General features: G+C 33.3%; 2 protein-coding genes across 8 annotated transcripts; one reads left to right on the top strand and one right to left on the bottom strand.

The window, feature by feature from the left end:
- Positions 1 to 45: 45 nt before the first annotated feature.
- Positions 46 to 2307, bottom strand: LOC131951769 (uncharacterized). Of its 2 annotated transcripts, XM_059314162.1 has the most exons (4): positions 2151 to 2307; positions 1894 to 2014; positions 1405 to 1503; positions 46 to 842 (listed from the first exon to the last, which is right to left on the bottom strand). In XM_059314162.1, the coding sequence occupies exons 2-4, from the start codon at positions 2009 to 2011 to the stop codon at positions 526 to 528; spliced, it is 534 nt and encodes a 177-aa protein (XP_059170145.1). In that variant the 5' UTR covers positions 2012 to 2014; positions 2151 to 2307; the 3' UTR covers positions 46 to 525. The 2 variants fall into 2 exon arrangements, with proteins under 2 accessions (XP_059170145.1, XP_059170144.1); XM_059314161.1 differs by having other exon boundaries at positions 1894 to 2307.
- A 1430-nt stretch (positions 2308 to 3737) lies between these two features.
- Positions 3738 to 16258, top strand: LOC131951766 (long-chain fatty acid transport protein 1). 6 transcript variants are annotated; one of them, XM_059314155.1, is made up of 14 exons: positions 3738 to 3823; positions 5348 to 5609; positions 6103 to 6445; positions 6564 to 6609; positions 6871 to 7023; positions 8019 to 8045; positions 8179 to 8221; positions 9232 to 9433; positions 11313 to 11505; positions 11759 to 11902; positions 12512 to 12649; positions 12822 to 12986; positions 13529 to 13675; positions 14323 to 16258. In XM_059314155.1, the coding sequence occupies exons 2-14, from the start codon at positions 5437 to 5439 to the stop codon at positions 14478 to 14480; spliced, it is 1932 nt and encodes a 643-aa protein (XP_059170138.1). In that variant the 5' UTR covers positions 3738 to 3823; positions 5348 to 5436; the 3' UTR covers positions 14481 to 16258. The 6 variants fall into 6 exon arrangements, with proteins under 6 accessions (XP_059170138.1, XP_059170137.1, XP_059170139.1 ...); XM_059314156.1 differs by lacking the exon at positions 3738 to 3823 and adding an exon at positions 3835 to 3933; XM_059314158.1 differs by lacking the exon at positions 3738 to 3823 and adding an exon at positions 4016 to 4086.
- The last annotated feature ends 118 nt before the right edge of the window (positions 16259 to 16376 follow it).

The raw sequence follows: 16376 nt of genomic DNA, 5'->3' as shown, positions 1-16376 counted from the left end.
ATGGATGTCTTACTTAAAAGGAATCATAGCAATTAAGAAATTAAAAAAAAATTACATCTTTAATATTAATTGTCATGTTGGTAAATGTTTTTGCAATTAATGCTTAATTATAATTGAAAAAAAAAACCCACAATAAATTCTTCAGCTTACAGGCTGGAATACAATTTAATTTTTTTATACCTTTGCCATTACAAAAATAAATAAATTTCAAATATATTAATTTTCAATCAGAGTAAAGATGAAGCATTAATTCAACACGGCTACATAATACAAAACTATATAAAGTCTGTGACAGATGACTAGTAAGATTGTGAGTCTTGGTAAACAATTTAAATATAGCATGACAACAAAGCTGTTTCTATAAAGAGTGCAATTTTCAAAAGCTACAACATAATCCTATAGAAAATTTTAAGCAAAAAGATACTGAGAATATAAGTTGCTTTTTGATTTCTGCTTCATGTTCTGGACAGGATAGATAAGTATTAACTTTAAGGGATGAGAAACAATATTCAATTCTTACACACATCACTTCTTTCTCTTCCCTTTCTTTTTTTTCTTTCCTCCTTTTTTCTTTTTTCCCTTTCCAGACTTTCCCTTTTTTCCTTTCTTTTTGGTTTTTGAATCTGATTTTTTCTCAACTTTAGGAATTGAAAAGTCTGGAATTTCTGGTACATCAGACTCAACAACAAGATCAGGCATTTCACCTTTCTCAGCTGCTTTTAATACTTTCCATGTCTCTGAGTTATACTTGCACATGTCTTTAGGAATAAGGCTGTTGTCGTTTCTTGTTTTGAGTTGAGCGCCTGCAGCAACTAGATATTTAACCGTGCTTGTTCTGTTATCTGGATCGAAGAGTAAATGCTTATACTGGGTGGTAAATTGGTTTTAGATAAATTTAAAGAAATTTTTAAATAACCATATATCATTGTGCACCATTATATGAAATATTTTTAATGTGTAGTACTGATTTTTGTAGGACTAAAAAAGATAATTTGTCTTACTGATATTTTGATCTCAAATTTATACATAACCCTCATGGTAAAAGTTTATCAATCAGTCATACACAAAAATCTGTGGATTTTTACTAGTAGATATCCCAAAAAGGTGAACTTATACTTTATTTAATGAGCTAAATAGTAATAAATTAAATAAGTATAAGAGTTAAATCAGCAGTAAATCCAATCCAACCAAGTGATGCTAGGTACATATGACTAGGTAAATCATTAAGTTTTAGAGTGGTAGGCAATTTGAGAGTTGGACACACTTGGGTCTGGCTGGCTTTAGAGCTGAAGCCTGTTAATCATCCTTATAAGACTAATAAATAAGGACCATTGAAATCATGTGTTCTATTATCACATTCCAACAAAATAACTTGATGTAAAACAAAAATAAGAAAAAAATTACTTCTAGCGGCTAAATGGAGAGGTGATACATTAGACCCTACTGTCTGATCCATATCAACACCAGCATCAAGAAGTATTTTCACAACCTCACTGTGTCCAGCTAAAAAGTTATCGAACAAAAAAATAAACATATCAAACTTAAAAAGTATATGGATTCTTTGTCTAGATAAAAGACCATCTCCAGCTATGCATTGCACTATTTATTCTTTCCCAAAAGTATGTAGAGCTGTAGATCTAATATACTACAGAGGGACTGTACTACAGTCACTGTAGTCCATTAAAATTAAATAGATTATTAGATACTGATACTGCTACTAAATCTAAGTAGACTCTAGATATATTATAAAAAATGAGTAAAAGATAAAATATTTTTTTAGTGACAGGCCTATGATGGGCTATGCCAATAATTATGAGTAGCCTAACTGAATTGATTAGTATTAGTATTACTTCATTTGGCATAACTAAGCTGTTTTTTTCTACATTATCTTACCGAGACATGCAACACTGAGCGGTGAATTACCATAGTCGTCAGTTACAGAAATGGGTATTTTCTTTCTTATTAGTTTCCTTAACGTGGAGATATCCCCTGCCTCAGCAGCAGCAACCATTCTCTTTTCAAAATGAACATTTGAGTATAAATTTACATGATTTGAATTTGAAGCAGTCAAAGTTCCCATTTCTTTAATTATTAATTATTTTTATGCAAATGAAATATAATAGTAATAATAGATCTATATCGGCTGTTACTTAGATCTTTATTATTTTTACTAAGACACTCCTCTGTAATTCAAATCAGGAACATGTCAATGTTATCAATTATTTTCAATGCAGCATAATATTAATAATATGCAATCGGGCTAAATAAAATGAAAAGCTAAATTTTGTTTTCATAATTGCCTGGCAACTCTCTTATCGACTTCTATCGTTAACTGCATTTCGTTCGGAACGCAACATAAACAATCTGGGACAAAAATCATAAAGTCTGTTTAAGTTGTGGCAAAAAACTAAATCCACTTTCATGGGTCTCGCTTACAATATGTATTTCTTTTAATGGGTTCCGAATGATAACGGAAACATATTTAAAGATGCGTTTTGTGCTATGAAATATTAGAAAATACCGCACTGCCAAAAAATAAAAATAAAATTATTTCAGCATGCTAGCTCTCTCGTGCTCTCGAAACACAAAGCTCATTTTTAATTATCATTTTTTAAATCCAAAACCAACATTTTATGTTTCAGTATATGGTTGCAGTCGAGCGGGGCGCAACAGTAAGATATCGCTTTATTTGTAAAATACTATAACTGCAATATGATTTGTAGTCTATAGTGTGAGTTAATAATAATAATAATATCAGCTGACAACGATGGATCTAACTTTACCAACTTATTTATTTTTAAATGGCCCAAACAGAAACCCCCATTGAGATATAATCTACTTAGGCAAGTTCGACGATTTGTCAATCCGTATAATGACTAATAAGCACAAAACTTCGATTCGGGTCATAAGTCGAAGCCTACTTAATTTTAATCAGAACTCACAAGGTAAAAGCAAACGGAGGTCATCCGAACTTTCCCGTATGTTTTTTTTTTTTTTTTTGGAAGATCGGGGATCCACCCAACCAATATACATTGAAACATATAGAATAAAATTTGAACGATTTGCCTCTTATAAAAATTATGAAAACTTATAAAAATTGCTAGGCCATTCCTCGATTAGCATATTACATATGAGTATGGCCGGGGGAAGGGAGAAGGGGGGGGGGGGGGTTAGCCCACAAAATGTTTAGCAACGCTCATAACAAACGAATTCGAGAAGTGTTTATTAGCATTAAATTCACGCCATACAGATCTGGTCTCTAATGCAATAAATAGCATTGAATGATAGCCAGAGTTTCTTCCAGGCATCTCTTCGGGGGGTGGGGGGGGGGGGGGAGCGAAGCCCCCCGAAATTTTTTTACCGCCCCCCCCCGAACGAAATGAAATTTATAGTTCATATAGAAAATATATACTTTTAACAGTGTCCCCCCCCCCCCCGAAGATAGTCTACCGCCCCCCGAAAATTACAAGTGCCCCCCCCCCCCCCCGGAGAAAAAGTCTGGAAGAAACACTGATGATAGCAAAGTCTCAATAGTTTGTACAGTAATAATAATAATAGGCCCTAATAATAATAACAATAATAACAGTTCCAAATTTCAATGTTTTTTACACGCTTTAAAATTCGCAACGTCTGTTTGTTTGTGTCTAATTCAAATCTTGCAACTTCATTTCTTCTGTTAACATTACTTTTCAGTTATTTACTGTATCTGGCGTAATTTGAATTAGGTTTATGAAGTAGGCCTGTAGACTAGATCAAGATCCTTGGCCTAGATCTAGATTCTAGAATCTACATATTACACACGATAACAACACAGTCGTTATTGGTCTGTTAAATTACTGTTTCATGCTTTTTGTTTGAGCTTGGTTGTCAAGTGACCTTTGGTCTTTTTATTGGACTTTGCATTGTATGAAAGGCTGCACACAGGATTTTGCAGTGTGTTATATTCTCTTCGTGTTTTGGCTTCCCATGGCATTGGCATTTGTGTTGCGTTGCGATTGTTGATTGTGGTCATGTGATACAGCGATTTGCATTTGAACCATCAATATTCAATAATCAATATTCATTGAATGCAATGTGTAGTGTAGTGTTAAGTGTATTATTATAGTTTATAGATCTAGTATTATTAGTATTATTAGTAAAATATTAGTAGTATTAGTAGGCCCTATTAATTAGAAGAATTGAATAAGCCTAGGGGCCTAGTAGGGGCTAGCTACTAGTTACTACTAATACTAGTCTAGCTAGAGATCTATCCCTGAGCTCTAGTGTTTATTCTGCTCTTACACGACTTACAGTGTTAGTGAGTAGTGTAGTGTAGTGTCATGCCATACACACAGGTCACAGTGCCATAGATGATCGAGGGCATAGCCATAGGCCTAGTAAATTTATTTTTATTATCTAGGCCTAGTAATTTTAGATTACAATTATTATTATAGGCCATTTATTATTAATTATTAATAGTTTAATAGGCTATTTAAAAAACTATTTTATATTTTATAGGCCTACTTTTACTTTATTAACTGAATAACTTAGGCTACTACTACTTGTCACTACTTGTAACTTGTTAATATTTGTTAGTACTAATAGTAAACTAATAGTACTGTTAGAGTTACTTAGATCTAATAGAAATAATAATTAGTAGGCCTATAGGCATAGGTCTAGTTAATATTAGTATAATTTGTACTATAGTAACTTAATAATGGTAATTAGTAAGGCCGATTCTAGCCGGAAAAAGATACGCATGCGCAATGGAGATAAACTACGACGTGATGTTTTCGATGGTACTGCGCATGTGTGTGTTTACAACTGTAGAACCCTAATCCTATCCCTAACCCTAGCTCAAATATTGAAGTCACTGTGCATGCGCAGAACTATCTTTTGCAGGCTAAGTGGAGATGCTGGGGCGAAAAATCTTTTTCCGAGTAGTCACTTCGAATTAGTAAATCTGTTAAAAAAACTAGAATCGATCTAGTGTAGATCATAAATTAAAAGGGGTGTTAGGTTACTGGTAGTTATCTAAATACACACATGGCTGGCTAATGTAAATGCTAACCATGTCCCTAACCCAAACCCTGGTCCTACCATACGCCTAACCCTAATTTCTAACCATAAAATAATTAAAATTAGTTGAGATTACAATACTACAAACAAACCAACACACCTAATTTATGGAAGAGTCTGTTATCGGACATCGGTATCTAAAATCATCCATTAACTTAAAAAGTTATAATCTAAATCAACTATCGAGATCTTTAGCCTATTAAAATTAATTTTAGAACATATTTTAGCTTATTTAATTTTAAACCTAATAGGGCCTAATTTTAATAAATTGTAATTTCTTCTTTTACAGGGTCTTCACACCAGGGGATGATAGCATATTAATTTCAGTTGTAGATCTATATACCATGCCAGCAAACTGACAGTATTACATTTTCTAAAATGTCAGCACTAGTCATTAAGTGTACTGGTTTCCTGGTACTAGGCACATTCTTTCTGTTCGTGCTGAACTTGACATTGTTGTGGTCATTGGTGGCATTGTTTGCGATTTATCTTGCAACAGGAGGATGGAGATTTATGAGGGTGTTTGCACTCACAGCAACCAGGGATCTTAAGTAAGTAGCTACAGAAAGTCACTTGTACAATTGTATTCTTAATAACACTCATGTTTAGGCTATATAAATTAAATTCTGAAAGTTTGATAAGCAGGGACACATAACTCTGTCCAAAGTTTGTGTGCTTGTGTTTTTAAAGAATTATTGTACTTACACACATTTTTAGAATGACATTACTCCTCTTCCCTCTTCAGTTGGTTCTTATTATAAAAACTGTGTAGCTGATACTATTACTATTGATGCCATAATCTTCCTCTTTGTTGGGCTAAACCAACTAAAGAAGGTGTTTTATTTTTAAAAAGTTATTTAATGATAGTGAAATAATAAAATGATTCTTGCAAATATTTCACATTAATTACTTTTTTTTTTTTTGCAACTAAGAAATACTGATGTACTTAATTTTTACTGTTACTGTGAGTAACTCTCTGACAGTTGGTTTTAAAACATGTTTTAAAGAAATAATCAATATTATATGAATTTCTTATTTCTTCAGTGCTCTGAGATGCTTGATTACAGTAAAACTTAGAGTGAGGAGAAATCTAAAGAATAATATGACAGTGGTAAAAATATTTGAAGGCACTGTACGCAAAAATCCAAACAAGGCATTCGTACACTTTCAGGACCAAGTGTGGACTTTTAATGATGCAAAACTCTATGCAGATAAAATTGCAAACTTCTTTTATGATTCTGGCTATAGAAAAGGGGATGTGATTGCTCTCTTCACAGAGAATTGTCCCCAGTACATTCCATTGTGGCTGGGTATGTCCAAAATGGGCATAGTTGCTGCACTTATTAATTTTAATTTGAGAGACATGTCACTGGCACATTGTATAAAGGTAAATTGTTTTTATAATTGAGCTCTTTGACAGCTTAAAAAACCTGTTTAAAATAAGTTGTTTGTTTTAAAATTATTTTACTCTTTTAAATCAGACACTGTTTTGTGTGATCATTTAGATTTCAGAGGCAAAAGCTGTTATTTTTGGTGAAAATTTGGTTGAAGGTAAGCAAACAGTAAAAAAATTGATTATATTAATTTGAAAGTAGCTGTTAAAGTAGGTTATACTTTTTATTTTGCTCTAAAAACACAAGAATGCTGCTACTGCCATTCAGTAAAATTTAATTAGTAGAATACTACACTATATTAAGACTGAATTTAGGGTAGTAGTTTAGCTCACCCCTAAATGACTTAATTTTTCAGGATGATTGCTTTTGTTGAATTAAAACTACTTATTAATACAAAAGTTTTGTCTTTTCCCCCCAGCCGTTAAAGATATTCGTCTTAGTTTACCACAGAGTACAGTTTACTTTTGTCTTGGAAATGTTAGCCAAGCAGATTTCTCAGCAGTCAACTTGGACAATGCTATAGAAACTATCCCATTGTATGAGATACCAACAGTCAACGTGAAATGTTCTGGTATGTCTTAAATATATTTTCTGTAGTAAGTTTTTTAAATCCATGTTTGTAGTAAACAGAAGTGATCCATATCCAAGCTTGCAAGTAAACACTGCTGTTGTGTTCTGTTAATACATATCTTCTGTTACTGAAAAAATTGTAAGTGTAGTTTGAACTTTGAAGTTTTTTCTGTCTTTATAAAATTTTATAACCGTAACACATGATTAAGCCAATTGTGATGAATATTATCAGTTTGTATAAGATTTGAAGTTTTAAAACAATTTACCCATGCAACAGATGTATAATGAATTAATGCATGTTTTAACTTAAGGCTGAATTGAAAATAAAGCTTGTATGATATAAATTGACTTGGTATCTTTCCTCAGATAAATTATACATTGACTACACCTCTGTGTACATCTTTCCCCAGATAGATTATTCTATGTCTACATGTCTAGTACAATATGCTATAAATAGACCTGGTATCTTTCCCCTGATAGATTATTCTATGTCTACACCTTTGGTACATTTTATATAAATAGACCTGGTATCTTTCCTCAGATAGATTATTCTATGCCTACACCTGTGGTACATTTGATATAAATAGACCTGGTATCTTTCCTCAGATAGATTATTCTATGCCTACACCTGTGGTACATTTGATATAAATAGACCTGGTATCTTTCCTCAGATAGATTATTCTATGCCTACACCTGTGGTACATTTGATATAAATAGACCTTATATCTTTCCCCAGATAGATTATTCTATGTCTACACCTCTGGTACATTTGATATAAATAGACCTGGTATCTTTCCCCAGATAGATTATTCTATGTCTACACCTCTGGTACATTTGATATAAATAGACCTTATATCTTTCCCCAGATAGATTATTCTATGTCTACACCTCTGGTACATTTGATATAAATAGACCTGGTATCTTTCCCCAGATAGATTATTCTATGTCTACACCTCTGGTACATTTGATATAAATAGACCTGGTATCTTTCCCCAGATAGATTATTCTATGTCTACACCTCTGGTACATTTGATATAAATAGACCTGGTATCTTTCCCCAGATAGATTATTCTATGTCTACACCTCAGGTACAACATATGCTATAAATAGACCTGGTATCTTTCCCCAGATAGATTATTCTATGTCTACACCTCAGGTACAACAGGCCTTCCTAAAGCAGCTGTTGTTACAAACACAAGGTAAGTATCTGGGCCACTTGTTATCACAGAAGTTACATGTTGATGATGTTGTGTTTTCTACATACCTGGGTACATGTGCACTTATCAATTGTTAACCTTATTATCTGTTGTGACTAGCTGTCAAACACTTGAGGTTTATTTTAAATATTGATAATGCAGATAAGTCAAATACTGATAAGTATGTTATAAACCTCGACCCCCTTTGGAATTTTTATCTTCAGCTTTTTTATCTTTAAGCAAGTATTATGATGCTTTAAAAAAAGTATTCATTGTTTTCATACCTGCTTTCGTTACATGTAACCTTAAAAAACTAGATTACTTTTTTTTTGCATCTTCTTTCATAACCTGTAACCTTTGGAAGATAAATACCAAAAAACAATTATCAATAGTCTTTACATCATGAGAACCATCTTTGTCAACCATAAAAAAAATTCAAAAGAATAAAAAGCTGTATTTTGTTATTCAGAATTTCTAACACTCTCTTAAGTCTTTTCAGCTTAATAAATTTCCACTTATTTCCTTTTGTAGCTTCTTCTTGTGTATTTAATTAACCTGTGTGTTTTATTATGTTGTTGTTGTTTTGTAAACCAGTTAAACTATTCAATTATAATATCTGTATGCTGACAACTTACCAGTTTATTATTGTTAAAAAAAACCCTACAAAGGTATTTATGTAATGTAGCAACCTTGATGTACTTATCTCTGATCAGGTTCTGTTACATTGTGTTGTTGTTTTGTAAACCAGTTAAACTATTCAATTATAATATCTGTATGCTGACGAACTAACCAGTTTATTATTGTTAAAAAAACCCTACAAAAGTATTTGTGATGTAGGAACCTTGATGTGCTTATCTCTGGTCAGGTTCTGTTACATGGTGTTGTTTTGTACACCTGTTAAACTATTCAATTATATCTGTATGCTGACGTACTAACCAGTTTATCATTGTTAAAAAAAAACCCTACAAAAATATTTGTGATGTTGGAACCTTGATGTGCTTATCTCTGGTCAGGTTCTGTTACATGGGCTACGGTGTTGAGCTGATGCTGGACATCAGCCCCAAAGATGTCATCTACATCTCCCTGCCACTGTACCACACAGCTGGGGGAATCATCGGTGCTGCGCAGGCCATCCTGTCTGGGACCACGCTGGCCCTGAGGACAAAGTTTTCAGCCAGCCAGTTCTGGACTGATTGTGTCAAGTACCAGTGTACAGTAAGTATAGGGGGAATGTCAAGTACTAGTGTACAGTAAGTATAGGGGGAATGTCAAGTACCAGTGTACAGTAAGTACAGGGGGGAATGTCAAGTACCAGTGTACAGGGGGAAACTTTTGTGTTGAGTACCAGTGTACAGTAAGTATAGGGGGAATGTCAAGTACCAGTGTACAGGGGGACATTTTTGTGTCAAGTACCAGTGTACAGGGGGAAACTTTTGTGTCAAGTACCAGTGTACAGTAAGTATAGGGGCAAACTTTTGTGTCAAGTACCAGTGTACAGTAAGTATAGGGGCAAACTTTTGTGTCAAGTACCAGTGTACAGTAAGTATAGGGGGAATGTCACGTACCAGTGTACAGTAAGTATAGGGGGAATGTCAAGTACCAGTGTACAGTAAGTATAGGGGGAATGTCAAGTACCAGTGTACAGTAAGTATAGGGGGAATGTCAAGTACAAGTGTACAGTAAGTATAGGGGGAAACTTTTGTGTCAAGTACCAGTGTACAGTAAGTATAGGGGCAAACTTTTGTGTCAAGTACCAGTGTACAGTAAGTATAGGGGGAATGTCACGTACCAGTGTACAGTAAGTATAGGGGGAATGTCAAGTACCAGTGTACAGTAAGTATAGGGGGGGAATGTCACGTACCAGTGTACAGTAAGTATAGGGGGAATGTCAAGTACCAGTGTACAGTAAGTATAGGGGGAATGTCAAGTACCAGTGTACAGTAAGTATAGGGGGAATGTCAAGTACCAGTGTACAGTAAGTACAGGGGCAATGTCACGTACCAGTGTACAGTAAGTACAGGGGGAATGTCAAGTACCAGTGTACAGTAAGTATAGGGGGAATGTCAAGTACCAGTGTACAGTAAGTATAGGGGGAATGTCAAGTACCAGTGTACAGTAAGTATAGGGGGAATGTCAAGTACAAGTGTACAGTAAGTATAGGGGGAAACTTTTGTGTCAAGTACCAGTGTACAGTAAGTATAGGGGGAAACTTTTGTGTCAAGTACCAGTGTACAGTAAGTATAGGGGGAATGTCACGTACCAGTGTACAGTAAGTATAGGGGGAATGTCAAGTACCAGTGTACAGTAAGTATAGGGGGGGAATGTCACGTACCAGTGTACAGTAAGTATAGGGGGAATGTCAAGTACCAGTGTACAGTAAGTATAGGGGGAATGTCACGTACCAGTGTACAGTAAGTATAGAGGGGAAACTTTTGTGTCAAGTACCAGTGTACAGTAAGTATAGTAGAAGCTTTTTTTGTCTTAGTTTAAACTAAAAATTAAAAAGTAAGTTGTTTAAATTCTGTATTAACAAAAAAGTCATTGTTACACTCTATCACTTAAAAATATGTGTTTTTAAAACTAGCTTCTGTATTGGGTATTTGCCAATTGAAGACGGCTTGGTGTTATTTTATTTCAAAATTTGAAATTATTTACCACATTACTCTAGATGAGAAAAATACCATTTAAAACTATCTGAGTAGACTGATGAGCTAAACTTAAAACAAAAACAACAATATCAATTATCATTGACTACTCATTATTATCAACCAGATTTCAAATATTAACTTAGGTTTAATTTTCATTAAAAGAAACATTAGGAAAATGCAAACTTTACTGTGAAATATTTTACATTCATTTGCTTAGATATTCTCTCTGTCTTCATATTTCTCTCTCTCCTATAAGTTTAGCTGATCCTTTAGTGTTGTTTTCTGTCTCAGGTGGCCCAGTACATAGGAGAGTTGTGTCGCTACCTGTTGGCCCAGCCTGTGAGACCTGAAGAAACACAGCATTCTGTCTCTGTCTTCATATTTCTCTCCATCTCTCTCCTATAAGCTGTAAGTAACTAATGCTTTAGTGTTGTCTTCTGTCTCAGGTAGCCCAGTACATAGGAGAGCTGTGTCGCTACCTGTTGGCCCAGCCTGTGAGACCTGAAGAAACACAGCATTCTGTCAGACTCATGTTTGGCAATGGAATCAAACCTCAAATATGGAAACAGTTTCAGGACAGATTTGGAATTAAAATGATTGGGGAGTTTTATGGCGCTACTGAAGGCAATTGTTCTATAGGTAACATGGCTTTGCTACTTCAGTACGTTTTTGTATTAATCTTAATAATAATGAGCTTTGAACCAAATAATTTTATTTTGTTATATATTGCCAAATGTGTTACATTGATGTTTAATGTAAAAAAAATACCTATAGGAGTTTATCACCATACTGAAAAATCTCTCTTAAGTTAAGTATTACATTTTTGATAGTTTCATTTTTTTTGCCTTATAGAAAGAAAGCGCCATGATTTTCTCTCCTATTCTTTATCTAGTTAACAACAGGAACAAAATTGGTGCAGTGGGATTCACCACAAGGATATTACCTTTCCTTTACCCAATTACTTTGATCAAAGTGGATCTTGAAACTAACGAGGTCTGCCGTGATAAGAATGGGGTGTGCATCAAAGCAGAACCAGGTTTGTCATTTTTTTTTTACTAATTTTCTGTTCATAGTAAACAAATGGGGCAAAGGTTAATGTGACTAACATTGCTGTTGTGTTACATCACTTATTGGGGTTGAAAATTAAGTTTTTTTGTGTTTAACCGCTTAATATTCATTCGTTCTATAAGTACATGCTACAGTAGATAATTATCTCTGACCATAGATTTTCTACTGTTATGTCAGTCTTGATTTAGGTATTTACTAGAGTTGTATCGAATGTTGCTATTAAAGATGAAGATAGACCATCTCTAGGATTTTAACTTAAACTATTTAAGGTAGTAACATGCACTGAACTAGGAATCACTTCATTCCCCATTAGCATTAAGTCGGATCCACAGTATTTTACCTTCATTTTCTTGTCACTTAAATATTAAGCATAAATGACATTCAATATGTAAACTAATTGCTAATTGTCAAAATTGATTTTTAGTCACTACTAAATTTTTGTTTTTTTGGGTCAAGTCTATGAATCACAAAGTTCTAAGCATCACTTATGGAAAAAAAAACGGAATAATATGGTCATGTACCTGTGTACCCCAATGTATTTTGTTTTTGACATCTACTGTAACATCTCTGATTACAGGTGAGCCAGGTGAGCTGGTAGGTAAAATAGTTAAAGGAGATCCAGTTCGTGAGTTTGATGGATATGTGGATGACAAAGCCACTACTAAAAAAGTTATCCGAGATGTTTTTTCCAAAGGAGACTTGGCATTTTCCACAGGTAGCTAGTATATACATACAAGTGGTGTACTAAAGTACTATATCTTACACTTACATCTACATATATATATACATACATTTACATATATGTGTATATATATACACATATTTATATTTATATATGTATATACAGTTATATATGCATGATTCAAAGTCTGATTGTTTTGTTCCAGGTGATATACTGGTTATGGATGAATTAGGATTTTTTTACTTCCGTGATAGAACTGGAGACACATTCAGATGGCGAGGAGAGAATGTTAGCACCAGTGAAGTCGAGGCCGTAATTAGCAATGTTGTTGGGCTAAAAGATGCAGTTGTGTATGGGGTGGAGGTCCCAGGTACATTCTTTTTAAAAAAAACATCAGTTTTTAATGTTAGGTTCCTTTAATTCTTATGAACTTCTTCATCAGTCAAAGTTTGTAATAAATGTATTTTTTAGTTGTAACACTGCTGTTGTTGTTACTGGTGTTTATTTTTAAAACTGTGTTAACTGTATTTACATATACCTCGCTGACTCTTTGAGTTTTATTATGATTGCATTACATGGCAGTTTATATGCTTTTTGCTGTAAGAATCTGTCTGTTTAATGTAAAAGAAAATAATATAAGTTGTACATTAGTTAGGGCCTAACTAGTGTTTAGATTTGATATGGTTAATACCATATTGCATAAAAATCCAGATGTTCAATACTCTCAACATTTAAATGTGGTGTGTATTTCATTTGAATGTCATGTAAATTCAGAATTAAAAGTTACTATTTTAGTCACTTTGATGGGTTTTTTTTTTAATATTAAAAACAAATGTTATGTTTATAATATTAATTTTATTTTTATGAAAAATTTTGGGAATTTGAGTGCAGAAATGTACTTGTCTATTTCAGGATATGAAGGTCGGGCTGGTATGGCAGCCATTGTAGATGAAACAGGTTCAATCAACACACATCAGTTAGGCCTGTCTTTGAGCCGTGCACTGCCTGCTTATGCCAGACCATTGTTTATAAGGCTGTTAAAGGAAGCTGACACAACTGGTAGGTTGAATTGATATTATAAGGCTGTTAAAGGAAGCTGACACATCTGGTAGGTTGAATTGATATTATAAGGCTGTTAAAGGAAGCTGACACAACTGGTAGGTTGAATTGATATTATAAGGCTGTTAAAGGAAGCTGACACAACTGGTAGGTTGAATTGATATTATAAGGCTGTTAAAGGAAGCTGACACAACTGGTAGGTTGAATTGATGTTATAAGGCTATTAAAGGAATAAAGGAAGCTGACACAACTGGTAGGTTGAATTGATATTTCAAGGCTGTTAAAGGAATTGACACAACTGTTAGCTTGAATTGTTATTCACCGGTTGGTCATGAAGCTGTCATTCATGAGTAGCTTGTAAAAAAAAGATGAAAAAAAAAGATATATTTTTTATTAAGAATAATGTATTATTCTTCAACTGCTGACCAAAAAATATGCAATCCAAAACAACTATGAAAACAGGAATTTGGGTACACAGTTATTTTTTTCTGTTGTGCATTTTTCTGGGAACATCTCATTAGAAAGAAACTTTAAAATTTATTGTTATTAGAAGTGGGTTAATACATCTTTTTATGATGAATGCTTTTTGATTTAGTAGATGAAAGTACAGAGTATTTAGTAATCTTGCTCTTTCTTAATTCGAACAGGCACATTCAAGCTAAAAAAAACCAACCTGAGAGATGAAGGGTTTAATGTGACCACCATCAAAGATCGTATCTTTATCCTGGATCAGCGGACACAGCAGTATCAGGTGTTGACTCCTGACGTCTATAAGAGTGTGCTGGACGGCAGGCTGAGAGTGTAACTGGGATGAATAAAATGTAATCAGATGGGTCACTCCTAGGATATTTATTTGTTTTTAGTATTTATTTAATTTTGTTTTATTGACACATTCAAATTTATTTACATTAAAAAAAAAAATTGTTTTATACTTTTTATATATAACTATATTATCTTATCTGAAAACTACATTATTTAGTAAAATTTAAAAATTCTTTTCATGAACAATAATTAGGAATGTCTTAAATGTTATTGATGATGTGTTTTTTTAGTCATGGAATCTCATTGTTTTGTTTAAAAAGGTGTGAATCATATAAAAGATAGTGTTTGATGTATATGACTATGCACGGATTTAATCCAATCCAAGTTATGCAAGCTTCAGATAACTCTGTTTCTACTCTCTGTGATACATATACCTCATCACATTTGCCTTTCTACCACTTGATCTACTTCACATGCCCTCTCTGATGTTGTCTGTTTATGACATTATTTGAAAAAGCTCATGCAATTCTATCTTCCCAAGACTGATTTATTAATTAATTACTGCATTGCTGATAGGATAAAATGTCTATTACAACTTTCGTTAATACTTTAGAATAATTTATTCTTAAAAATCAGTCTTGTTTAAATTAGTTTAACATCCTTGCGAATGGTTTAAGGCCACTTTGCTTGTTATTTGGGTGGGCATTTACATTTGTGTGTGTACAAGATGAATATACCATGATCAAGCTCATGAAGAATGTTACTGTTTTATGAGGCTCAATATTCTTGCATTCCATTCGTCTCTCTTCCTAGTTTGCAATTCTATATAATTCTTTTAAAATTTCTTGCATTGTGAAATGAAATTACCATGTTTAAACAAACTACTTTTGTTGAGGGTTATATTGCCAGGATTTATGAAGGAACTTTGTGACCTGCTCATTTATTTGGTGTCAGTTCTGGCAAGACTTACTTAACCTGAACCTTGATGTTGTTCTAACCTCTCTTAGGATAACCATCACCGTAACATTGCTTACTTATCCACTCTTTAGTAACCAGATATTTTTTTTTCTATATACTCAGCTTGCTCCAGCACCAACAAATTGCTGGCAGGTTTTTATGTTTAAATGTGTCTATTGGATAATTGAAATGATGTGTAGAATGTTGTAAGTTGGCTTGGGTTGACCTGTTTGTGACAACAGTGTGAAAGGTGGAAATATTTGATTTCAGAGTTGAATCCATCCATGACCATTAACTGATCCTAGTGTTGTAGTTCCTTTGTTTATACAGCATGATCATCTCATCCATGATTATAGAACTTAAAGTTTTCCTGTAAGCATTTAGATTTTTTTGACAGGAGGAAAGGCACACATGCAAGATACCAGTATTACAATAGTTTTTTCAATGAATATACTATGGCACAACTGTCTCTCCTCATACAAATGTGCTAATCTTAGTAAGTTACACTTGTTTCTTTCTTTTTAAAATTAGCTACAAATATTCCATGACCAAGTAAAAAGAATTCATGAAAATGATTTATGTACACAATCTTATGCTTTAGTAGTGTTTAGTTAGTACACACTGTGTACTTAGTAAAATTCTGTTTAAAACTTGTTTCTTATTTTATTAATTTAAATGTGATTAAAATATAAATAAAATGTGATTAAGTAATGTGATGTCTAGAAATGTCTTATGAATTATATATTTAATGACATCAAAGTTGAACAGAAAAATTATATTAAAAGATGTCACTGTTGTGTACTGTAATTTTTAGGGCATTTGTCATTTACTCTAAATATACATGTGACTCTGTTTGCATTAAATATAAACTAGTCCCTAGTCTTCTAAACTTATTTGTTACTACATTGTTTGGAAAGATAATCTTTGTTGAATAGAATAATCTAATTAAAAATTCTCTTTACTAAAAAGTATTCTATAACCT

Source organism: Physella acuta, unplaced genomic scaffold, assembly GCF_028476545.2.
Source record: "Physella acuta isolate Inbredline_101_S28 unplaced genomic scaffold, ASM2847654v3 ptg000826l, whole genome shotgun sequence".
In the NCBI taxonomy this organism is placed as follows: Eukaryota; Metazoa; Mollusca; class Gastropoda; family Physidae; genus Physella; species Physella acuta.
This window is presented reverse-complemented; position numbering and strand designations above follow the sequence as displayed.